Below are 21,144 nucleotides of genomic sequence, written 5' to 3' on the forward strand. Positions count from 1 at the left end.
GTAGCAGATGGTAGCCCAGTAGTAAATTAAACTACCATGTAGGTCTGCAACAAACTGTTTAAAATTGTGTCCATCATATTGAGCGACAAAATCTAATAGAGTGAATAACATAGATTTATAGCGTGATTTGCATTGAAAACATGGTCTTGAATTAGTTTTTAAAAATTGTTACGAAAATTTATCGCCGATACAAGATAGAGCCTGATTTTTATAGGATTTGTACATAGCTGCTATAATCTGACATGGGAATTTTCAACTGCAAACAGTGTGCATGATTAATTAACTCGGATGAAAACGTTTTTGCTATCCGACATAGGCCTCATCCAAAAACACACTCCGCTGATAAGTGTTGTCTTGTGAGCAGCGGGATCCGGATTGAAGAAATCTTGTTTTACCGACTATAATACAGAGTCGGGTCATTTTCAGTGTCGTATGACAATGTATTTTATTAAACCGAGGAAAATATGCCGTTTTATACTTATAGGGCTGTGTTGGCAGTTTTCAAAATTGCTAAGTTATTATTATTTAACGCTAGTCAAGAAACTTTTGTATAATAAGCAAATGTATACGTCAAATCCATCGGGCCCAAAAATGGCCGTATAAGTATAGTATCCATAGATCGTATAGCTCCTAAAATAAAGATAAAATGAAAGATATGGTTGTCCTGTCGGTGTGATTATTATTTTTCTCTGAATGTGAGATACCCTTGAAAACAGGTGCTTCGGAGATATCCGATATCTTTCAAAGTTTTCAAAACAATTGAAATAGACTACATAATATTTAGGGGATATATTAAATAAAGCATTATAAACTATATTAAATTGCCACGCCCTCATATGAGGTAAACAAAAAACAGATTACAAATCGTTTTTGTGTCTGAATGCGTCTTAATCCCAACACAAAACAACTTATATATATATTTATGCTATATTTCTGCAATATTGTGGATGGGTAATATGATCAACATGTTATTACACAAACCAATCTTTATATTTGTATTAATACACTACATTCACCTTCCAAACCCATGTACCCAAAAACCTTGTCTGTGATTAGCTAACAAATTTAGTTCAAATAACTGATATTTTCGAGTGGAATTTCTGAATATCTTTGTTGTTTATATACACTTGGTAATATCACGATTTTTTATAAAAAGGCGTTAAACACAAATATACGGACAGGTACGTTTCATTATTTATCGACAAACAACTTAAGCATTTAGTTTTTAAGTGATACATCTATGGTCTTTTTTTTAAACAAAAATGTCATTTGTATGCTGGCCATTAGTAATGGAATTAAATTGATGGGCATGTTGGTGTCGATTCTAATCCGGCATAAGAATTAAAGAGTATGTATTATATTTGGCATTACGTACTTTTATGAACACATGTAATGTGATGGTCAAATGAGTTTATTTTGATCGACAAGGCGAAGGTGAACGTCTATTACGATCGGAATTCGTCTTTGTATCATAAATTTTATGAAACCCAGGGATAAATTTAATTACTGTCAAATATTATTTCGTCATACAAATTTTTTGAACGCTATTCCAGCAATAACCTTTACCACCTTTGCCTAGACGAGCTATAAACAAAAAATAATGCCTAAGGCAAGGTTTTGTTACATAGCTGTCAATGTTTACAGGTGTTATCAACGAGATTGAGAATGGCTTCTGCAAAACCGCAAACCTTCTCTACGAATTCGCATGGCCCATTATAAATCATGCCCAGAGGATGTTACCATATCATTGATTCATCCTTTTACGACTATACTTCTCTATTAGCATTCTTGGCTTCCTTCATTAGCATTCTTGACTTTATGCAATTTTCAAACGAAACGTGATAAGCTAATCCTTGCGTCTGTCTTCCGAAGCATCGACGCGAGAAAAATCCGTTAAGAGGATAAAATTTACGATTTTTAAATCCCACGTAAATTGAATAATAAGGATACTGACAGAAGAAGAATAAATATTGTATAACACGATGAAATATTTAATAATAAGCCATTACTATGCACGAACGTCGGAATTTTTCAATAAAGGTAAAAGCGACCTATAACATTTCGAAGACCGAACACTAAGATACAGTACAAGTCTGAGTCCCCGCCAAACCGAAAAATTTGAGGTTTTCAAAAGAGCCATCATTAAAAATTCCTACAAACTAATAACTTTGAAAGGATTATATTGACTTGGTATATATGCCTCTCTCCAGCCAAGTATATTGACTCAGTTTGTCAAGTGCGTCTCATGTGTATGTGTACAAGATGTTTACCTCTCTGGTAAAGCAACTAACTACAAGATCGCTACCTTCTTTCTTTTCTGAAGCCCTTGTTGGTCTAAAAACAGGAACACTCCATTTGAAAGCCGACATGATTACGAAATTTAAAAACAAAATGAAATGCAAGAAAGAGAGCTCATCCACTTTAGTAATTCTAATGTGTCTTTGTCTTCAACAAGTCCTATCCTGTCGTCATGGGATTCAAACTTGAGCAAAATAATATAGTTTCAACCAGTGAGCTATTTATTATCCTTTAACAGTTATGAGAAAGACGTCGTTCCGGCAGGTTATGGAAAGCAAGCTTCGAACCCGGAAGTTAAGGTGACAAAGGTCGAGAAAGGTGTCATCAAAGCTATTGACAGTTTGCGCCAAACAGCAATGGTAAGCCTGGTTACTGGTCATCATTTTGCATAGGTTGCATCTTGCAGTGCATTGTATTATATAGTTAGGCCGTGGTTGTTGCATAATCCGCAGTTCTTACATGAATGATGCTATAAATAAATGTCAGCAATTTTTGCTCAAGTCACTAGACTATTTGAACATGCCATTATTGAAACAACATATATATATATATATATATATATATATATATACTAAAAAACTAATCATGTGAGCTTCACAGGGCGGATCCCAACACAAAAATTAATAAAACCCGTGATACATAGGTGTAAAATACAGAATACCAGAGATGAATTTCCACAGGCAAAAATGTTTTTCCAAAAAGTTACTGATATTTTGATTATTCCAGCTATAAATTATATCACCAATTTCTTTCCTTGATGTCGGTGACCAAATAGTTTGTTGTTTTGAAGTCCTAGTTTGCAACTCATATTGCTATCGAATATATTAATGAAACATGAGACAAATGAGGAACACAAAAAATCAATTTGAAAATATTGGAGTTAATATTGATAATAAACCTTCTTGAATAGGAATTATTTTACGTATAAAATAAATTATATACAAGACCCGTCTAAATATGATTAAGTTATCATTAGGAATTGAACTGTAATTTTGTTTAATCTTTGTTAGAATTTGTTATCTGCTTCTGGCAAGACCGAGGTTCCCGGTCTTTTACTACATTCACCATTATATGAACGTCGCGAGGAAGACGTTGCATTGGAATTCGAAAATGAAGATTATCCATGCGATGACGAAGATGATTGTACAGAATATGGTAGTGGGGATTTTGACCTTGGTAAGCTTTATGTTAAATGTGTATGTGTAAACATCAATAGCTTTGGTTTAATAAAATTGAAAATGACTCCTGGATATGAAACGAAAAAATTTGATAAATCTCAATAAATAATAACCAATAAATTTATCATTATTTTATCTTCGAGAAACATACCACATATTTGGCTTTTCCTGTTAGTCGGAATTGAGCAATAGCTAATTCAGTCAATAATGTATCATTCAATAGTATAGATTATAGAACACTTGATTAGGAAAATAGGACTAAGAAAATGAGGGTATAAATTTACGGTGTGAAAGCTTTGCACAAAACTTCATTAAAATTCCTACTAAAAGTGTTGTTGTCAATCATAGAATAAAACATAACTATTGTTCTCTGGTTTCTATTTTTGATATCTTGGCTGGCCAACAACCGTTCAAAATATATGAATTATTTGCAATATCTTAATTTACAGACGTAACGGATAAAGAATCAACTTCTGAAACTGACATAGAAATTTTAATCGATGACGACATAACTGAAAGTGAAACAAGTGTGACGTCACAACCAAACTCCGATGACGTTGCATTTGAAGAAGATGATAAGAAACCAAAGGACAAGAAGAAGAACGGTCGTAAAATCAACAAAGATCATCATCGAAAGAAAAATAATCGTGATGACAAATCACAAGAAACAACAACACCCGGAGGATCAGCATTGTCCAATAAAGTAGTCAGCCATATTGTTTTCTGGTTTTTATGCGTTTTATCTTCTCTATTGAATTTTGTACAGAATTGACCACCTTCGTCGACTAAATGAAGGTGGACTATGCATGAAAATACTACCCCCTGGCGGGATGTAGGCCATGAAGCAGATGCGGAAAGAGGACTATGAACAGCTAAGCATGGCAATGATAAGGGCAATTCGGAAGAAGATATGAGTATATAAAAACAATACTGTTACCCTAATACATCTGAATCAGTACGTTGGTTTCAGCATTTTCATTTTGAAACACATTTTCATTTTGAATAAGAACATATTTTGGCTATCAATGTGATCTAAGCACATATTCATCCCAAATCATACAATTCTGAGTGACTGTTCTCGAAAGGTATTTCAAAATACCTGCAAATGATATTACATCATGGGTGATGAGTTGTTTCCATTTTATAGCACCATATTTTGTCATTGTCAACTGATGCGTCCGTATTCTGCAGAAAGAAAAACTTTTAGTGAATCCTTCAAAAATTTCAAACTTTTCGTCTTCTATGGTTTCAATTTCTTTTTTTTAAATTCCAGGTCAATTAAATTTACGCCGTTCATTTTGATGGTAGAAAATAATTTAATATCGTAAATAGGTCATTAACCATTCTCAAATAGAATCGGGAGAGCCAATTTATTTATTCAGTCTCAGCCCAAGTCACTCATATGCATTATCAATTGTTTATTACTCGTGATATATTTTCAATAAAGTTCCCACGTTCATCAGTTCAATTCCAAATGTGGAAAATGATACCCCATTGGCAAGATAGCTTGATGCAATTTGACGACTTTTGGTAAAATTAGAAAAACAATAGGTAAATGTTAGAAAAAAATAAAAGACTACCACCCCGTAGACAAGAAAAAAAAACTCCAACCATGACTCGTCAAAATCATTTGCTTGGAAATGCCAGAAATCATTTATCTAGTCCAGGACTACGGTGTACAATATCTTGGCTCTAATGATTACTACCAACTCCGATTTTACGAAAATTTTGACACCTGCTTCTCACTTGATTCAAAGGCGTCAAAACTTTAGTCTGCTTTAATTTTGACTCTGAAAAGTGGCCAGGAGATATCGTAGTTTTTGACTACTCTGAAGCGTGAAAATCCTTGATTATCGATGTCGATTAACGTGAAATTTACCGTTTATAAACCGATCAACCTAGCGTATTCAGCATTCGAACTTATTTGACATCATTTTTAATAGTGTACAAACTGATTTTTCTCTTATTTTAAAATGTTGTAAATTATAATAAAGCATTAATTTTATTCTTTGCTTATTTCCTACCTTGGTTTATCTTACTTATTATTATTTTTATGTTTCTTTATGCGGTTTAAACCTTGTTCACATTATTTTACCGTGTTGTCATCGATAATGATAAAACATCATGGAAATATATAATAAATTTCCGAACATTTTCTTTTTGTAGTGGATAAGATGAAAGCAGCATCCCCTCAGAGTTATGCCTATTTGTTTCAATTATTTCCTCTATAGTTTATTTGGGAGGTGTTTGAACTGGGGGAGGGGAGGGGGAGTTTTGTTAGGTAACATGTCTATTATTGACATGAATAAAAAAAAAGTGACTCCCGTAGTATGTGTACCAGGTTAGGGTTAGGCCATAATTTTATTCCGATTTTCCTTATTTTATTTCTATTACTAGTCTAGGGACTGTCTGTGTTAGCCAAGTGAATAAACACCCTGTCCGTAGGCTTCAGTCCCGATACACAACTTGATTTAAAGTAAACGTACAAAATTAGTTACCTCTACATTGGTACACATACTTCTGGAGCACCAACAAAACAGCTTACGCCGGTCACGATATAATATCCTTGTTCAATTTCAATTATTTCGTCACAATCTTATAACATGTGAGTGCTTTGCACACTTATTCAGCGAATTTGCGATGCCGTTACTGTGGTATTTTTACGGAATATTGTAAAACCGCTAGAAGTGGACAGTGTAATATTTTTGGTTGCCAGTGAGATTTTGTACCGGTAGTAGTCGCCCAACTAGAAATGGAGGCTAGACTAGGCTAATGAAGTAATGGTATTGTCTGAGCGCTAGACGTGCCCGGTACGCCCAGACTAGGACATGGTAACCCGTCATCTGTTTAAGTGGTTGAAGCGTGTTACAAAATCGCTCGTATGATTATATTGGTGAAACAGTCATAAAACCGTGTATGCTAAAAGCAGACACTGTTGTATTGAAGGAAACGAAAAGCAAATGGCTATCTAATATTTCTCTTTCGGATTCAACGATGAAAGCGCCTATTGATGAACTCGCAAGGATATTGAAGCACAAGTTCTGGAGAAGATACACACATCATCTTTTTTCCACATTCAATGTGATGTATAAGGATATATGGGTCACTATATCTACGTGATCTTACCGTTGTTCGGATATTGCAAACAAAGATGCACAATCGAATTGGTCCAAATAACAGATAACGAAATACACCTAAAACGCAAGTATATGTGATGAAACCGAATTTCTAACCAACCAAAAACGATAAAAAAACAAGCAACGCTTGAGGAAAAATACGTCATCAACTTTTTTCGCATAAAACGTTTCATGAAAATATCATGGATATCAAGGATATGAAGTCGGGCAATGACCTTGTTTCAGGTAAATAGCATGCACTATCAACAATAAGGGGTTGAAAGTTTTGAAATGCACAGTATATATCTATTCTTATGTACTCACTACAGATGAAACAACTGATGTTGCCCAAATGTCGCAGTTAATGGTGTACGTTCGTTTTACTGGATATCTCAACATCGAGTAGGAAATGCTGTTTTGCAAACTGCTTGGACTACAACCAGCAGTTAATGTGTTCAATGCTGTTGCCTCGTATTTTGACAGAAATGGCATAGAATTGGAGAACCTTGAGGAGATCTGCACTGATGATGTCTCTGCAATTCTTGGGTCTCACAGTGGTTTTATCAGTAAGATGAAGCAGAGAATCCCAGGCAATATCTTACCTCGTGTACACGGGATGACATAAAAAAAACGTTAAATCTGGATGATGAACTTAGGTCTGAAGTGAAAATGCACAAACAACTTCTGAAACAGGAGTTCGAGTGGCATTTCCCAGATCTGACAACACCGAATTCTCTGAATGAATGACAAAGAATCCCTTTCGTCTCCACGACGACATTTTGCCCGAAGATTTACAGGAGGAAATGTGGCGTGGTAAACTACCATGCTGCCCGGGGCGGGTTTCTGATAATGATGCCCCTTATTCCTAACTTCGAAAATAATTCGGGAGATAAGCAGATTATAGATGTCTTTTCACATGAGAATAAATAAAATGAAGTTTAAGTAAAATAGAAACGTTTGTTGATGAGATAAATCATCAAACTAAGAAACAAACACACATGTTCAAGATCACTCATTTATTAACAAAGAGCAAGTCACTTATTTTCACGTTCAATCGTTACTTTTCCCGCACCCCGCTCGATTTTCCGGCATGGTTGTAAACATTTTGCACGTTTTTGCACGCTGTTCGTTAGTTTTTGGTTGTGATTCGGAAATTTCAGTACGCATCAAATTACTCAATAATTATTCTATCTCCTTATATACAGTAGTTCAGTTGTACTAATAAAAATTTTAGTCTAGCTTCCACTCTGGGTCGCAAAACTATTTAAACTTGCTATGAATAATAAGCCACGTCTGTGTGTACTATGTTTATGAACTACAGCTTTATAAACCTTTAATTATTACGTATAGTTATGAGCCTACTCAATTGCATTGTTTCGTTAGCAGCAGCTATTTTTTTTACCAATTGTAAAAAACAGTCAGTTTTAAAAAGAGGGCTTGTTTCGAATCTTTTTTTTTCAGAATCTTTTGTATTTTTTATTGAAATCCCCAACGGTGCCGGACTAATAATTTTGAAAGTGTAAGCAAATATTTGTGCTTTCACTTTCATCGCGTAACTTTATCGCCAAGTTACCTGTAACAAAGTCATAAGATTTTAATAGGAATGTTCGACCAAGAAATCAAGGCGAGAAAAAGTATAAAGCATAGCGACAACATACGTGGGTTCGAATCAGGATTGAGACGACGATTTAAAATGAGTAATAGTTCAAAATTGATTGTCAAGACCACCGAGAGTCGACGCGCCTGACGCACGACGTTTGATGCATTAAATCTCGAAATGATATGTGTGTTCTGAACGAAAGAGCCTATAATTCTCATTAGGCGGATAAATGCAATTTTTTACTGTTTTATAGTACAATTTTGTGCAAGAATATTGCTACAGTCAATAGTAGTCTTAAAATCGATATTTAATTACAAAGTTTTTTCCTCAAAAGTATATACTCTCCAAATGCTTGGGTCGCGAGATATCAGAATAATATTATTAGGGTTGCGCCGAAAAGTAATTGCGGACCCCCGGACTAAGCTAAACTTTTACCGGTGCTATTAAATAAGAGAGTTGAATATTCTGAATTAAAATGATTAAAACATATATATAAACCAGTTTAAGGCGCTAACTCGCGAAACCACCCCTAAAATGAACACCAAAAATGCTGCGATTGTAAAATAGAAAACAGATCTAATAACGCAAACTCTATGCTGGGTTCTGCTGCCCCCTACAACGTGCTGCCCGGGGCGGATGCCCCTTTCGCCCTCCTCTAGGCACGCCACTGGAAAGAATACTTGGAGATGAAATGTAGCTCCACTGCAAAGGATGACTTTGAATCAATGGCCCTCAACGATTTTTGTGCGGAATACGTGCGTGTATACAAGAATGTTGGTGAAGTGGTTTGGCGTACACTACTTCTATTTCCTGTCACTTATCTGTGTGAAAGTGGCTTTTCTAGACTGGTGAGTGTGAAAAGAAGATCTCGCAACAAACTCGAATGTGAAGCTGATCTTCGATGTGCCTTGTCTACGACAAAACCTAGAATAAATTTCCCGTTTTTTAAAAAGAGCTCCATCCATTTCATTGATGAATACAATGAATATGACACGCCTTTCATTCATTGTTTCTTTATAGGGTGAGTTTTATTGAAAGAGCTCAGGGGTGGGTGCAGCCAAAAAAGTTTGGGCACCCCTGGTTTGATAGATAATGCACTGCTGTGTAGGCGTAACGCTGGGATATCATTATTACGTCATAGGTATAAACAGAAGGCATACAAATAAACTTAAAATTGTAAAATATTCGTAACTGGTAATTACGCGAGGTATAGTCGAACTTTACAATATGGACGATGAAGAGCCGCTTGGTTCTGGAACAACCTCTACTGTATCGGATACAAATTTTCGGAAAAATTTCGAGATCGCTTTCAATATATTATTAGATATCATGGTAAGTTCATAAACACTGTGCAATTTATGGGAGTATAGTCTAGGTCTGGGCCGATTCGACAATATTCGCTTTTATTTCAATTTTATTGCAACTTGTTAATAATCGTATGCAGGATAAAATGTTGTGCAATGAGGGAGGATATTTAAATGTTTTGATAATCATTCTATTAATTTTGGATTCGAGAGCGGTTGCCGGGGTGGAAAGAATCTCCAGTTTTATTATATAGATAAAATATGTAATTGATGCGATTTTCTGCGTGGATTCGGCTTGACACGCCTAGTATATTTTTAGCTCAATTTGGTTATAGTATATATATGATTGTGTTTGTGGGCGTTGTCGTACTTCGTATAATTCAATTCGGTACAGTTAATTGACAATTTTCCCAGGTTTTGTTTTGGAAAAATTCACCATTACTCATTTTTCTAGTACTCTTTATACTGGATTTAAGTAGAAGAGTGTTGTATTGCTTTCGAAATAACCATCTTCTTTATTTCATTCTGAAATTTGAGTTAAATCATCTAACCAAGCAAAATAAAGGATAAGAATTCCGAGGTCTCTGTACAGGGATTTTGAGAAATCTGAATTTTTTCACGTGTTCTTTCTTCGCAGATATTGGCTTTGATGCTCCAGTGTTGTTCTGCAGCTTGGTACTCGCTCATTGAAAATAGAACCTACCACGTCATCACGCAACTCGGCCTTGCATCAATATGTTATAAAGTTTTGTTCTGCATAAACGTTTGGATTAATAAAGTATCCGGAGAACCGTAACTGGGTGGTAGTTATTTAAACAAAATTGTCTTGTCTCTCCTTGGGCTTCGGGAATATCAGCTGAGGGCAGCTTAGGTTCATAACAAGACAAGACATTTAGCCACTAGATGCAATAACCCTTTTCTAACCAATAAATTACAAAAGCACATCCTGGGATTTAAAGGTGGGTGAAATTTTTTTGATGAATTTGATTTTATATATTTTTTTCTGAGTTTTTGACTCGTTTTGACGGGTGGTAGTTATTTAAACAAAAGTGTCTCATTTCTCCCTGGGCTTCGTGAACATCAGCTTAGGACGGAAAAAGTACTTCCGCAAATGTAACGTGTTAGTGGAGTAAATCTGATCCATAGTTTTCTTCTTGAGCAGCGGACCGAACTAATTACCGGTCGATTTTTGCAGGGTTGACTTTTAAAAATTCGTGTCTTGCAAACGAAGTCCAATTTATGTAAGCGGTAAACGAATTTTTTTTATCTAGAATCAAATTCGCCACCATAATTTTTCCGTGATAACCCAACTTCAAGCTGAGATCTTCGTTTGTGAGGGGGCAGCGGCCAATCCTACGCTAAAAATTGGGCAAACAAAATCGAAGTTGCAATGTAAATTAAAAGCTGGTATACTTTATTGGGGCCTTATGTGAAATGACAATTTTTGCATTTGAAAAGCTAGCTCGACAGAAACTTAACATGCCGTATGGAACTATGCCTTGAGGATTCATTACTTGTGGAATCGCACTATATAGTTATTGTCACGGTCATCAAACAGTGACCATACAGCTGTCAAGTCAATAAATCAATCGCCTTTGCTTTATCGACCGAAGATTGTTAATTACCTCCTGCTGGGAACAGTAATTTAAACAAGACGTCACATCGTATGATTAATACGCACAATGTGTGAACGCGGTAATTGGTTTCGATGTATACAGCTAAAACGCTTTTTCGGCGGGTTTCTTCGTTTTTTACCCTCTATGCGCGCAATTTGTACTGAAAACATATATGTATATCAAGAACTGCCGCACAGTTATATGCCTCTATCAATTTTTTTCTAATCTAGTTTAAAATATGCGCAAACCCATGTCATTTGACAATACTTTCACAACAAAACATTTGACTCGTCCACCTAAATCCGAACATCATATGTATATAAGTCATAATTTTGAAACCATTGTATTTCAAAAACTTCTATAAACAGTATTTTTCAAATATTAAAAAAACAATACAAGTGTACAATGAGAATTGTATTACCAAATCACAAGTCTGTGCACAAGGTTAACTGTGGCTTAATCGTGATCGATTGGTGTCGTTTGATACGCACCCAAGAAAATAAAATCTGACAGCGAAAACATTGTTCAAAAAATGACAATATATATAGAAACGAAAGAATATTTTACATATTTTTATAACAATGAACAGACTTGACAAATTATCAGTTCGCAAACAATCGAGAGTGGTGGAGTTACTTCTTGGTTGTCTTTTTTAGTGTGGCCTTCTTTCTAGCAGCAACTTTTTTTGCCTGTGTTTTCTTTTTTGGTGATTTAACAGATTTTTTCACAACTTTTTTTGCAGCTGGCTTTTTCGTAGTTTTCTTTGGTGTTTTTTTCGTAACCTTTTTTACAGCTTTCTTCTTTGTGGTTGCCTTTTTAGCTGCTGGTGTTTTTGCTTTCGTCGTCTTCCTTGGTTTCTTCGTGGTCTTCACCGTCTTTGAGACAGAAACTGTGGCTTTAGCGGCCTTTTTCTTTTCCCTTGCTGCTTTTCTCTGGTCCTTCTCCTTCTGAGTTTGCTGAGTACTTATTTTAACTGAACCATTGGCATACTTGCCCCTTGTATTGACTAAATAACCAGCTATAACAAGGCGCCTGATTGTCTGTGTTAGATGTCGGCTTGCGTTAACTCCCACTTTGTAATTGCTGCAAATGTATCGAAGACATTTCTGAGTAGAAATTCCTTTAGCTGAATGTTCTTCCACAATTGCCTTTCTAATCATCTCCTTGTATGGAGGATGTTCTTGAGCAGGACGAGCCTTTGTTGATTTCTTTTGGGCTGACATCTTGCTAGTTTTTGCACAAAAACTTCGAATATTGGCGTAAAGATAGATTGCAGTTTCGGAAAATCCGCCGCGTTGTAATAACAAACCCTCGAATGAAATCGTCGATAATATATATTATACGTGACGTCAGATCGTGCGCGGACGCCAACGAAACGGTAAACATTGTACGCGTAACACTCGAGAGAAATGAGAGCAATTCAAATTTGTGCTTGTAGGTGTACGAAATGTAGCATTTATCGAAAAAACTATTCGAAATTTACACTTCAAAACTACAGGATATGACAGAAGAATCTTAGCCGAATGTAACGATATGAAAATTTTGGTCTTCAGTCGAAATTATCAACATGTAGCAACAGGTCAAAATTGATATGCCAAAAATGTCATACATTTTTCAACTATAACTAAGTTTTTGCGGGCAAATTTGTGAATTTCAAAAGAAATTCAATATATTATCATTATCACGTTCAAAATAAAGTCATTGTCTATCACAAGAGGGATACCTATTACAAACCACTTGTTCCTTTCCTATAATATCGATCAATTCAAAGTTGTACGTCAAACACACTTTTCTCGAACCAAATACCCTGGTGTTTTTAAGAACAATACCATTGAAATTAAAATTTTGATTGAATTTCAGAACACAGAGTATGTTAAATTCTTGGTGTACAATTTGTTACCTTATTTTTCTTTAAAACACATTTTTATATTATTAGCCTCCTATTATATATATTTTAATGTGATTTCAACCTTGCGATTCGAAATTCCCTCATTTCACATAATTACCGAAAATCAAATCTTCCAAAATTATCTGTTGTTATATTTGAAAATCTTACCGGAAGAAACATATTACCATAACATTATATGGCATTTTCTTTGTTAACCAAATCTAATTTGACTCGCAAAAAGCATAGTTTTTAATAAAATTCGATTGAAATTGTGATTTTTATGAAAAAAATGTTTACATCAGAAATTTCATGCAATGCTTAAATATTTTGTAAATATCATTTCGTTCTCACATGAATATCACTAGAAAAATAGTAAATTGGATATCGTTCACTGATGTCAAATTGGTAGCCCTTAAATGAAGAGTTTGAATACGATAAATGAATGAAATATAACTTGAAAATGTGATAGGTACCCTAAAAATATAATGTCAGGTACGGTAGTTTAATTTTAAAGTAGTCACTTTAATTCAAGGCATCAGGTTTTCTCACAATCAGTTCTAGCTGATGCAATTCAGTAATCGTGGCGTGCGATCTGTTTAAAAAGGTTGTTAATCGACTCATAGTCAATCAGCATTCGAATATAAAAAAAGCTTTGTTTTGTGTTTTGTGCCAACTTGAGCCCTTTCGCTCAGTTCTTTGATGAAAGTTTTTGTTCAAATACTTCTAAATATATTTGAACAAATTTCGGCGGACTTAAAACAACCTTCATAAAAAAAATATCATTTTAAAAGAACATAATAACAAAACGATCCACTTCTTGTACAATAAAATTACATTGCGGCACAATTTTTGACAGAAATTATCATATCAAGAACTTTTCATCTCCGCCAAACGACATTCATTATATTGGCCAATAAACGTCACGTTCAATTCTATATGCATTCTCATTACAGTAACCGCAATTATCCCATGAGATCATTTCACAGTAACTCGTAACATATATAGGTTCAAATTAATTTTATATATTAGCAATGGAAATCGTATCGGAAAATATGGTAAGTTGTAAACTGTATTTTTTTTTAAATAGTACAGTTTTACATGGGAATAGGCTTTGAAATAAGTAAATTTGAATGGTAAAAATAATCGAAATATAATTATATTTTAATAGATCAATATATTTGACCCGTTATGGAGATTTGCCAGCCGTGTTTTCATATAGTGAACCAATATTAACTCATTTCTTTTGCAGCAGGTTGAGTAAAATACACCTATAAATCAACCCGCTGTTGAAATTCGATTCAAATTCCGATGCTATTTCATAGAAACATTTTCGTGCTGGTGGTTGGTTAATTAAAACATTCTTTGTTAGATAAGTTGCACTTGAACGTAAATTGCAGTTCCTGTTATTTAAAGGACTGAAAGACTTGCTTAATACGGCTTGACGAAGGTAATTGTTTGATGTATTAGTGGGATAAAAGCATCTCGCGGGCTTTTTTTATTGCAGAATATTTACATTGCAGAAGTAAGGAAGAGAGGTTTGGGAGAAAATACTCTCTCAGTTGGAGTCATTTAATGTTGAAATCTGATCCCTTATTTTCACAGATTTACAAAATATGCATTATCATGATATTAATTGCAATTTTTGTTCCGGACGATACCGTGTGCTCATTATCGGGTGAATACATTAGCATATCTTCACTAATCATGTACTTAAGTTTAATATATGAAACTTCATGTCAATATCAATAAGCTCAATTTTACGATGATGCCTTATTTTGCCTCCCGAGCATTAACTGTGTGAATTCTCTTTTTTTAATATTGTGTATGATTATTTTTCAATGGTTGGAAAAAATAAACTTGAATTGACTTTGGTTTTTCCATCAAAAACTCAATGTACATGGCGAAAACAGGAAACCAGGGTCTCATTTGAACGGCAGTTAATATTTATCTATCAATAAATATACATCGTCAGAAATATTAGACGTATGAATATTAAAATTGTTAAAAATCCCTTTCATAGAAAAATGTTTCGTCTACGATATTTAGATAATGTTTATGCTAAGCGAGGGTAAAATGAATGGACTCTTTCGTCTTGTTTTTTCTAGTGTGAAATTTCATTCTTGTTTCAACAGAAACTTGTAAGGATCGTTGTTTCAATCGCTTGTCCGATAACGAGAATGAATGCCGATGCGATTACAGATGCTCATCGTACAATAACTGCTGTGACGATTACGTCGACATTTGTCTTCAACAGGATATGGCAAAAGGTACCCGGCAAAAGAATAGATTTAATTGAAATGGAAGCGTCAGAAGAAACTATACTAATCTCCGAGAATTTTCGATTTTCTTGCATGTTCCTTCACAGTTTCAAGTTTGAGATAATACACGGAGAAAGGGTGGTAACATACGAAATGGGCTAACAACTCTCGAAATATTTTGATGTCTGATGGTAAATTGTGGGATCAAAGTAAACTTGTATGCAATTACGAAAAACCCGAAATGCAACTCCGGCAAACATAAATGTCGAGATCGACTCCCAGTGAATTTGAAAATATTACTCCCGTTGCACCCTTTTAACAGCTGAAAAATATCGGTAAATTTCGGTATTCATATCCCGGTTGAAATGATGCTCTCTGGCCACATATACTAGACGACTGGATTTCTTCATTAAAAACTTTGCAAAGATTCATTGTGTTAAACTAACGATCCATCTCAATTTTATTCTAGTGAGCTGTTTTGGACGATGTTATGAACCCTCTACTGTTAACGTAAAGGGAAGATGCGCCTGCGATAAACAGTGCTCCATAAACGAAAACTGTTGCGACGACTATGTACCAGTCTGTGCAAGTTTGAGTAAGTTTGTGCTTCTCTGTTTAGTTTTGTATGCATCCCATATCTCACTGTCACTGAGATTATAAAATTGATCCCATCTACATTAAAAAAACGATGTATGTATTAGAAGTGTTTCGAGAGCTGAGAGCAGCACTGTGGAGTTCCTGAGGACGATATTTATTTTAATTATTGAAAATATTTTGAGTTTTTTTGACGAAATATTGTGAAGATTTGCAATTTATTATCTTTCATCAGGTTAAACTCTTGATAAACAAATAAATGTTTCTCCGAATGAATTGTAACCTGATAGTTTCCCCCAAAACTTGACACGATTTTGACGAAGAGTCGGGGGCATTGCTTTATACTTATTATGAGGCTCAAACCCAAAGTATGTATATATAATTTTTTTAGTATTTCTGCTAATAAAATACTGCTAAAATGAATAAATCAAAATTACAACGTTACAATATCAGTACGCTCTTATTTTATTACTAAACTATATGTGTATTCAATTGCTAGTTACGTGCGAGAACAGATGCGGTGCCCCAAGAGATATAACTCTTCAGTGTCAATGTGATGCCAACTGCATGAATAGATTTGATTGTTGTATGAGATATGCCGTGGAATGTGGAGGTTTGAATAGATTCTAATTTTTTTCAATATTGAGAAAATAAACTTATTTTGTTTTCTACAATAGTTCAAATACATTTTGTTCATCAAAGGTAACTTTGACTCAATTATATTTTAGAACGCTGAATTAAACGGTTCAGATTTTGCCTCGCATCGCACTTGCTTATGCGTTCCACCTATCGGAAAAAAACAGTGAAAAAATAACTATTAATTTTGCGTGGTTCAGAATATAAATATCCTAATATCACAGTGGTATCATAATATCACAATAGGAACCGTGCACGTAAACATTTCGATCGTCTCTAAGATGAATATTTAGTACAAAAAACACCGGGGTTTTGAAACGTTATTGTTTTTTTGCTTACTTTTTTGTTAAAACTTGGAGAATCCCTGAATTTATTTTTTGCTGGTCCCTCGATCAATAAATAATTTTTCCTGCTAATTATAAAACTGTGTATTTTCCAACCAAAACTTGTAATTCATTGTTCACATATATATGAAAATGAAAAACATTGTTAGTCATCGATTTAGCAACTATTTTAACAACGTATCTGTGAATTTATATGATCAAGAATATTTCACTTTCTTTTGAGTGTTTTCATGAGTAGCGTCGAGATCTTTTTGATTTGTGTTCAGTTTGTTAGCTTTTTTCAATTCCGATATTATTCCGGTAAATTTTTTTGTTAAAGGTATTTCAGAAGAAACTTCAGCTGGTACGTACGAAAAGAGTGATTATCATTATACATCTTTTTTCCTATCTTTTGTTGATTACGTAATTTTTGCTAAAATATTATATCCACAGTGCTTGTATGCACAGTACGAACCATACTACTAAATTTTCTATAGATTCTATACATAGTTGCCAAGATCGTTGCTTTGAGACAGATACTACGATTGAATCAAGCTGTAGTTGCAAGTCTACATGCCAGGAATCTCAAACTTGTTGCCATGATTATGTTCTTCAATGCTTGGATACAACAGAAAACGGCAATCGTAACTGCATTTTGATTAATATTTATTAGATTATATATAATTAGAGGTGGAGAAGTTCACTGTCTTCCAATGTTCATCGTGTTGAGGTGGTCTATAGTGTAGAAGCAATTAACGCGTTAGCTCTCTTATATATATATGGGTTGCTATTCTTAGCACTGCTTGAAGAGAATGTGTAAAGTGTTCGTTAAAAAATTAAACCATCAAGAATGGTGCTTTGTAAATTTTCAATGATATTTTCCCTACACAAGCTGCTTGTCTTCTGTGATACGATACAATAGCTTTTGTAATCAATTCTCATTGTCCCATTTGGTAAAATTGTCAATAACTGTTTAAATGCTCAACTCTGGCTGCATCTTCGCTTCACTTGTGCAATTTCTCGTATATCAGTCATTTCGCGTCAAAAAATCTGTAAATATTTTATTGCGTCTGTAGATTTTATCTCATTTATTTGTCACCGTCATACAACCTATAATATTGCATTTTAGATGCTAATAATACAACCGAGGAGATGGCAACAACCCAATCGGGGGGCACAAGCACTTACAAATTCACAAAACTCGGGATCTGGACTGCAATTTTTTCAATCATGATGATTTGTTCTGGTTGGGGGAACAAGAACTGAAAACACTGCTAAAACGGACTCTAAACTACTAGAATGCAGTATCTTGCTATACCAATTTCACAGACATTTGGACAAACGAAAATAGAGTTTGTAATGAAACGTGTCTTACCATTTTATCACATTACACAGTTTATTTATACTTTGCCTCTTTGAGAAACCTGGTCTATTTTCCAAATTGCAATTATAATAGAATTCAACATTTGAAATAAATTTTTCTCCAAATGCTGATATTTCGACTGATATCAAAATGACATTTATAAACGGTGATTGATGCTCAGTTTTGAATATATATCTCTTGTTATAACTCTAAACCAGTGGCGTAGCCAGCCCAAAATTTTGGGGGGGACCAAATTTGAAAATTTTGGAAATTATATTGGGTTTAAAACACCCGTTCTTCAAGCGCAAAACAACAACAGTTGGTCAACAAGCAAACCGATTCAATTACTCAGCTGGATTTTTGTGAATACAAAATCCATTAATAAACAATTTTTTATTTGAAACAACAAATATTAACAACGCAATTTGAATAAGTAAAATACATCGCCCCGATTAAAAGTCCATCCTCCGCTTCCCGCTAACTATGCTCGACACAACTCGATTAATTTTCTTCTCGGTGACCATTTCACGGTGACAGTGAAGCACACACAAATCAGAAAGGCGATTGGACGTCATTGATGAGCGCAGCCATGTCTTTACCCGTTTCATGCAGGAGAAAGACCGCTCAGCCTCAACGATGGTTGCTGGTAGCGTCATAACGATCTGTATTGCGGTGTACACGCTTGGATAATCTCGAGCGCTCAGAAGAAGCCCCTCCAAACATTCGTCGTTAACGTCGGAACTTAAAGAAGTTCTCCACAGTCTCACTTCATTCTGGAGGTTATCCAATAAATACAGACGCTCTACCTCATCCACGTGAACTGGTTTGTTCGGTGGAAGAATTGATAGCAATGAAAAAAATGATGGGTTGTCAATGAAGCGTTCCCGAATAGAGCAGCTCAAGCCGTCGACGTATGGGAGATATACGGAACGTTTAAAATACTGGGATGCTGAATCAGCACTGACATTGTCGCGATAAACTTGTACTTCGACTACTCTGGGTAATGTCAACTCTTTCAAGCCAGCTATTTCACAAGCTTCTTTGTAAATATTCAATGCGATTTCAGAGTCATTGCGTTCTTCAGCGATAACGCTCTGAAGAGAGGATGTGAGGTTCTTTACTGACGGCACACTGACTCCGACCGCCTGAAGTGCGCGCTAGTGGCTCCATTAGTGCCGAATATCGACCAATCAAACATACGGCGTAGATAACCGACGACTTTTCTAGAGCAGATTTCAGAGAAAAAGCCTTCGCCCGCGTCTCACTGTTAGCATCTTTCGCCAAAGAATCAAGAGCCTCAAGTACTCGTTTGAAGTTGCATTTGAAGATTCGGATGCTCTTGTACTTCTCAGACCATCTGGTGGGGCAGAACAAAAGGATGTTAATTCCTAAACCCGCGCGCCTTTTAGGGCTCTCCCTGAAAAAACGAATAGTCTCACGAATGATATCACAGGTGCTTCTGATGATTGCAACTTTACTTTGGTCATTTATGACCAAATTCAAACAATGAGAAGCGCAGTGCACAAATATTGCGCGCGGGTATTTATCACGAATGCGTTTTTGCACACCGCTGACGTGACCTGCCATTGTCGTTGCACCATCATAGCCTTGCCCCACAAGTTTTTGCAAATCCACTCCTATACCAGAGAGGTGGGTCAAAATATTTGAGAAAATTGATTCGGCAGAAACAGAATCCATTTCCACTAATCCTGTGAAGCGCTCGCACACTTCACCACCTTTCACATACCTCAAAACGATGCTTAGTTGTTCTTTCCCAGAAATATCACATGATTCGTCGGCTATTACGGACACAAACGATTTATTAGCCTCCATAACGATATCTTGCACTATCGTGTTGCTTGCTACCTTGAGAATTTCATTTTGTATCATCGGGCTTGTATACTTGGCGTTTCCGGCCATTCGAGCGAAATGCCTTTTCAAATCTTCATCCCCTGCGTCGATACGAAATAGAAGAAGGTTCACAAAATTTCCACTATCCCCGGAATGTCCGCGCAAGGGTATGTTACCCGAAGCACAGAACATGACAGTCTTGACAATGGAAGTCATTATTCGTCTGTTTTCTTTTGTTTGCGTAGCATATTGGGCCTCCATGTTTGCACGCACATTTTGACCAGTTTCCATGCTTTTGACAAAATTTTTCGCAGCTATATTTGATTCTCGGTGGTAATTTGTGTCTCGATGGGCTACAGCCTTTTCCATAAATTTTTTGTAGTCAATGCATGGTCTTGTAACAGAGGCAGTGTTCCTGAGAGTTCCATGCTTCAAACGTGCTTGCATGACTATGCATATCTTACACAAACCACCCCCATCAGAGAGTTGGGTGTAAACTAACCAGCTGCAAAATCTGTTATCGTCAAGCCATTTTTGAGAAATTTACGACGACTTTGTCTAACAGTATCCAGAATTGTCACGTTTTTCGGACCATCCGAAGTTAGAAGCCTGTATCTCTCCGCATCGGTAAGCTGTGTATGTTTCTTAAGAATGAATCCAAGATCGTTTGTTTTCCCTTCGTTGATTATTAGTTCATCTTCGGGAATAGAAGTGATAGACGTAACTGACGTAACCGGTGCATCCACAGCCTGAGAAGCGCTTATAGATGTATTTGAGGAAAGCGAGTCTTTATTTCGCTGGAAAAAACTTATCTAATTTCGCCTGTTTAAATTTAGCCATCGAAGTAATTTGGTCATCAAAATCCAAGCGTTTCGAATAAAAATCCGGCGAGAACAAATCAAGACCGAGTAACTGATCGAAAGCTTGCGAAACAGTCTTTCCCATACGGCTCATAAGAGCGAACGGTCAAGTCTTTGTGACGTAACAATGACAATCAGCAAGCGTGACGAGACAAGATGCCACAAAACTGGTGGATTAGGAATGGAATTCTTGAAAATTTTGGGGGGGGCCCCTCTGGCCCCCCCCCCCCTGGCTACGCCTATGCTCTAAACGTCTTCT

General features: G+C 35.6%; 4 protein-coding genes and 1 long non-coding RNA gene across 5 annotated transcripts in view; 3 read left to right on the top strand and 2 right to left on the bottom strand.

The window, feature by feature from the left end:
- Window positions 1–5,618, top strand: part of LOC120328507 (glypican-5-like) — a 42,875-nt gene extending 37,257 nt beyond the window's left edge. The window contains exons 11-13 of the mRNA XM_039395017.2: window positions 2,537–2,657; window positions 3,309–3,474; window positions 3,926–5,618. Coding sequence (XP_039250951.2) covers window positions 2,537–2,657; window positions 3,309–3,474; window positions 3,926–4,248 — 610 coding nt within the window. The 3' untranslated portion in view covers window positions 4,249–5,618. The remainder of the gene's footprint in view (window positions 1–2,536; window positions 2,658–3,308; window positions 3,475–3,925) is intronic.
- Window positions 5,619–9,381: 3,763 nt separating this feature from the next.
- Window positions 9,382–10,296, top strand: LOC120328996 (uncharacterized). Its single transcript, XR_005567707.2, has 2 exons — window positions 9,382–9,524; window positions 10,134–10,296. It is a non-coding gene; the product is annotated as an uncharacterized LOC120328996 (long non-coding RNA).
- A 1,143-nt stretch (window positions 10,297–11,439) lies between these two features.
- On the bottom strand, window positions 11,440–12,426 carry LOC120328000 (histone H1.0-B-like). The gene has a single exon (XM_039394372.2). The coding sequence runs from the start codon at window positions 12,333–12,335 to the stop codon at window positions 11,745–11,747; it is 591 nt and encodes a 196-aa protein (XP_039250306.2). The 5' UTR covers window positions 12,336–12,426; the 3' UTR covers window positions 11,440–11,744.
- A 2,115-nt stretch (window positions 12,427–14,541) lies between these two features.
- On the top strand, window positions 14,542–18,282 carry LOC120328876 (uncharacterized). Its single transcript, XM_039395434.2, has 7 exons — window positions 14,542–14,675; window positions 15,133–15,267; window positions 15,728–15,853; window positions 16,352–16,465; window positions 17,152–17,175; window positions 17,309–17,455; window positions 17,941–18,282. Exons 1-7 carry the CDS (start codon window positions 14,573–14,575, stop codon window positions 18,075–18,077), a joined length of 786 nt encoding a protein of 261 aa, XP_039251368.2. The 5' UTR covers window positions 14,542–14,572; the 3' UTR covers window positions 18,078–18,282.
- Window positions 18,283–18,626: 344 nt separating this feature from the next.
- LOC144425105 (uncharacterized) lies at window positions 18,627–20,472 on the bottom strand. The gene is made up of 3 exons (XM_078114417.1): window positions 19,922–20,472; window positions 19,375–19,531; window positions 18,627–19,268 (listed from the first exon to the last, which is right to left on the bottom strand). The coding sequence occupies exons 1-3, from the start codon at window positions 20,470–20,472 to the stop codon at window positions 18,627–18,629; spliced, it is 1,350 nt and encodes a 449-aa protein (XP_077970543.1).
- Window positions 20,473–21,144: the final 672 nt, after the last annotated feature.

This window comes from Styela clava, chromosome 7, assembly GCF_964204865.1.
Source record: "Styela clava chromosome 7, kaStyClav1.hap1.2, whole genome shotgun sequence".
NCBI classification, from domain to species: domain Eukaryota; kingdom Metazoa; phylum Chordata; class Ascidiacea; order Stolidobranchia; family Styelidae; genus Styela; species Styela clava.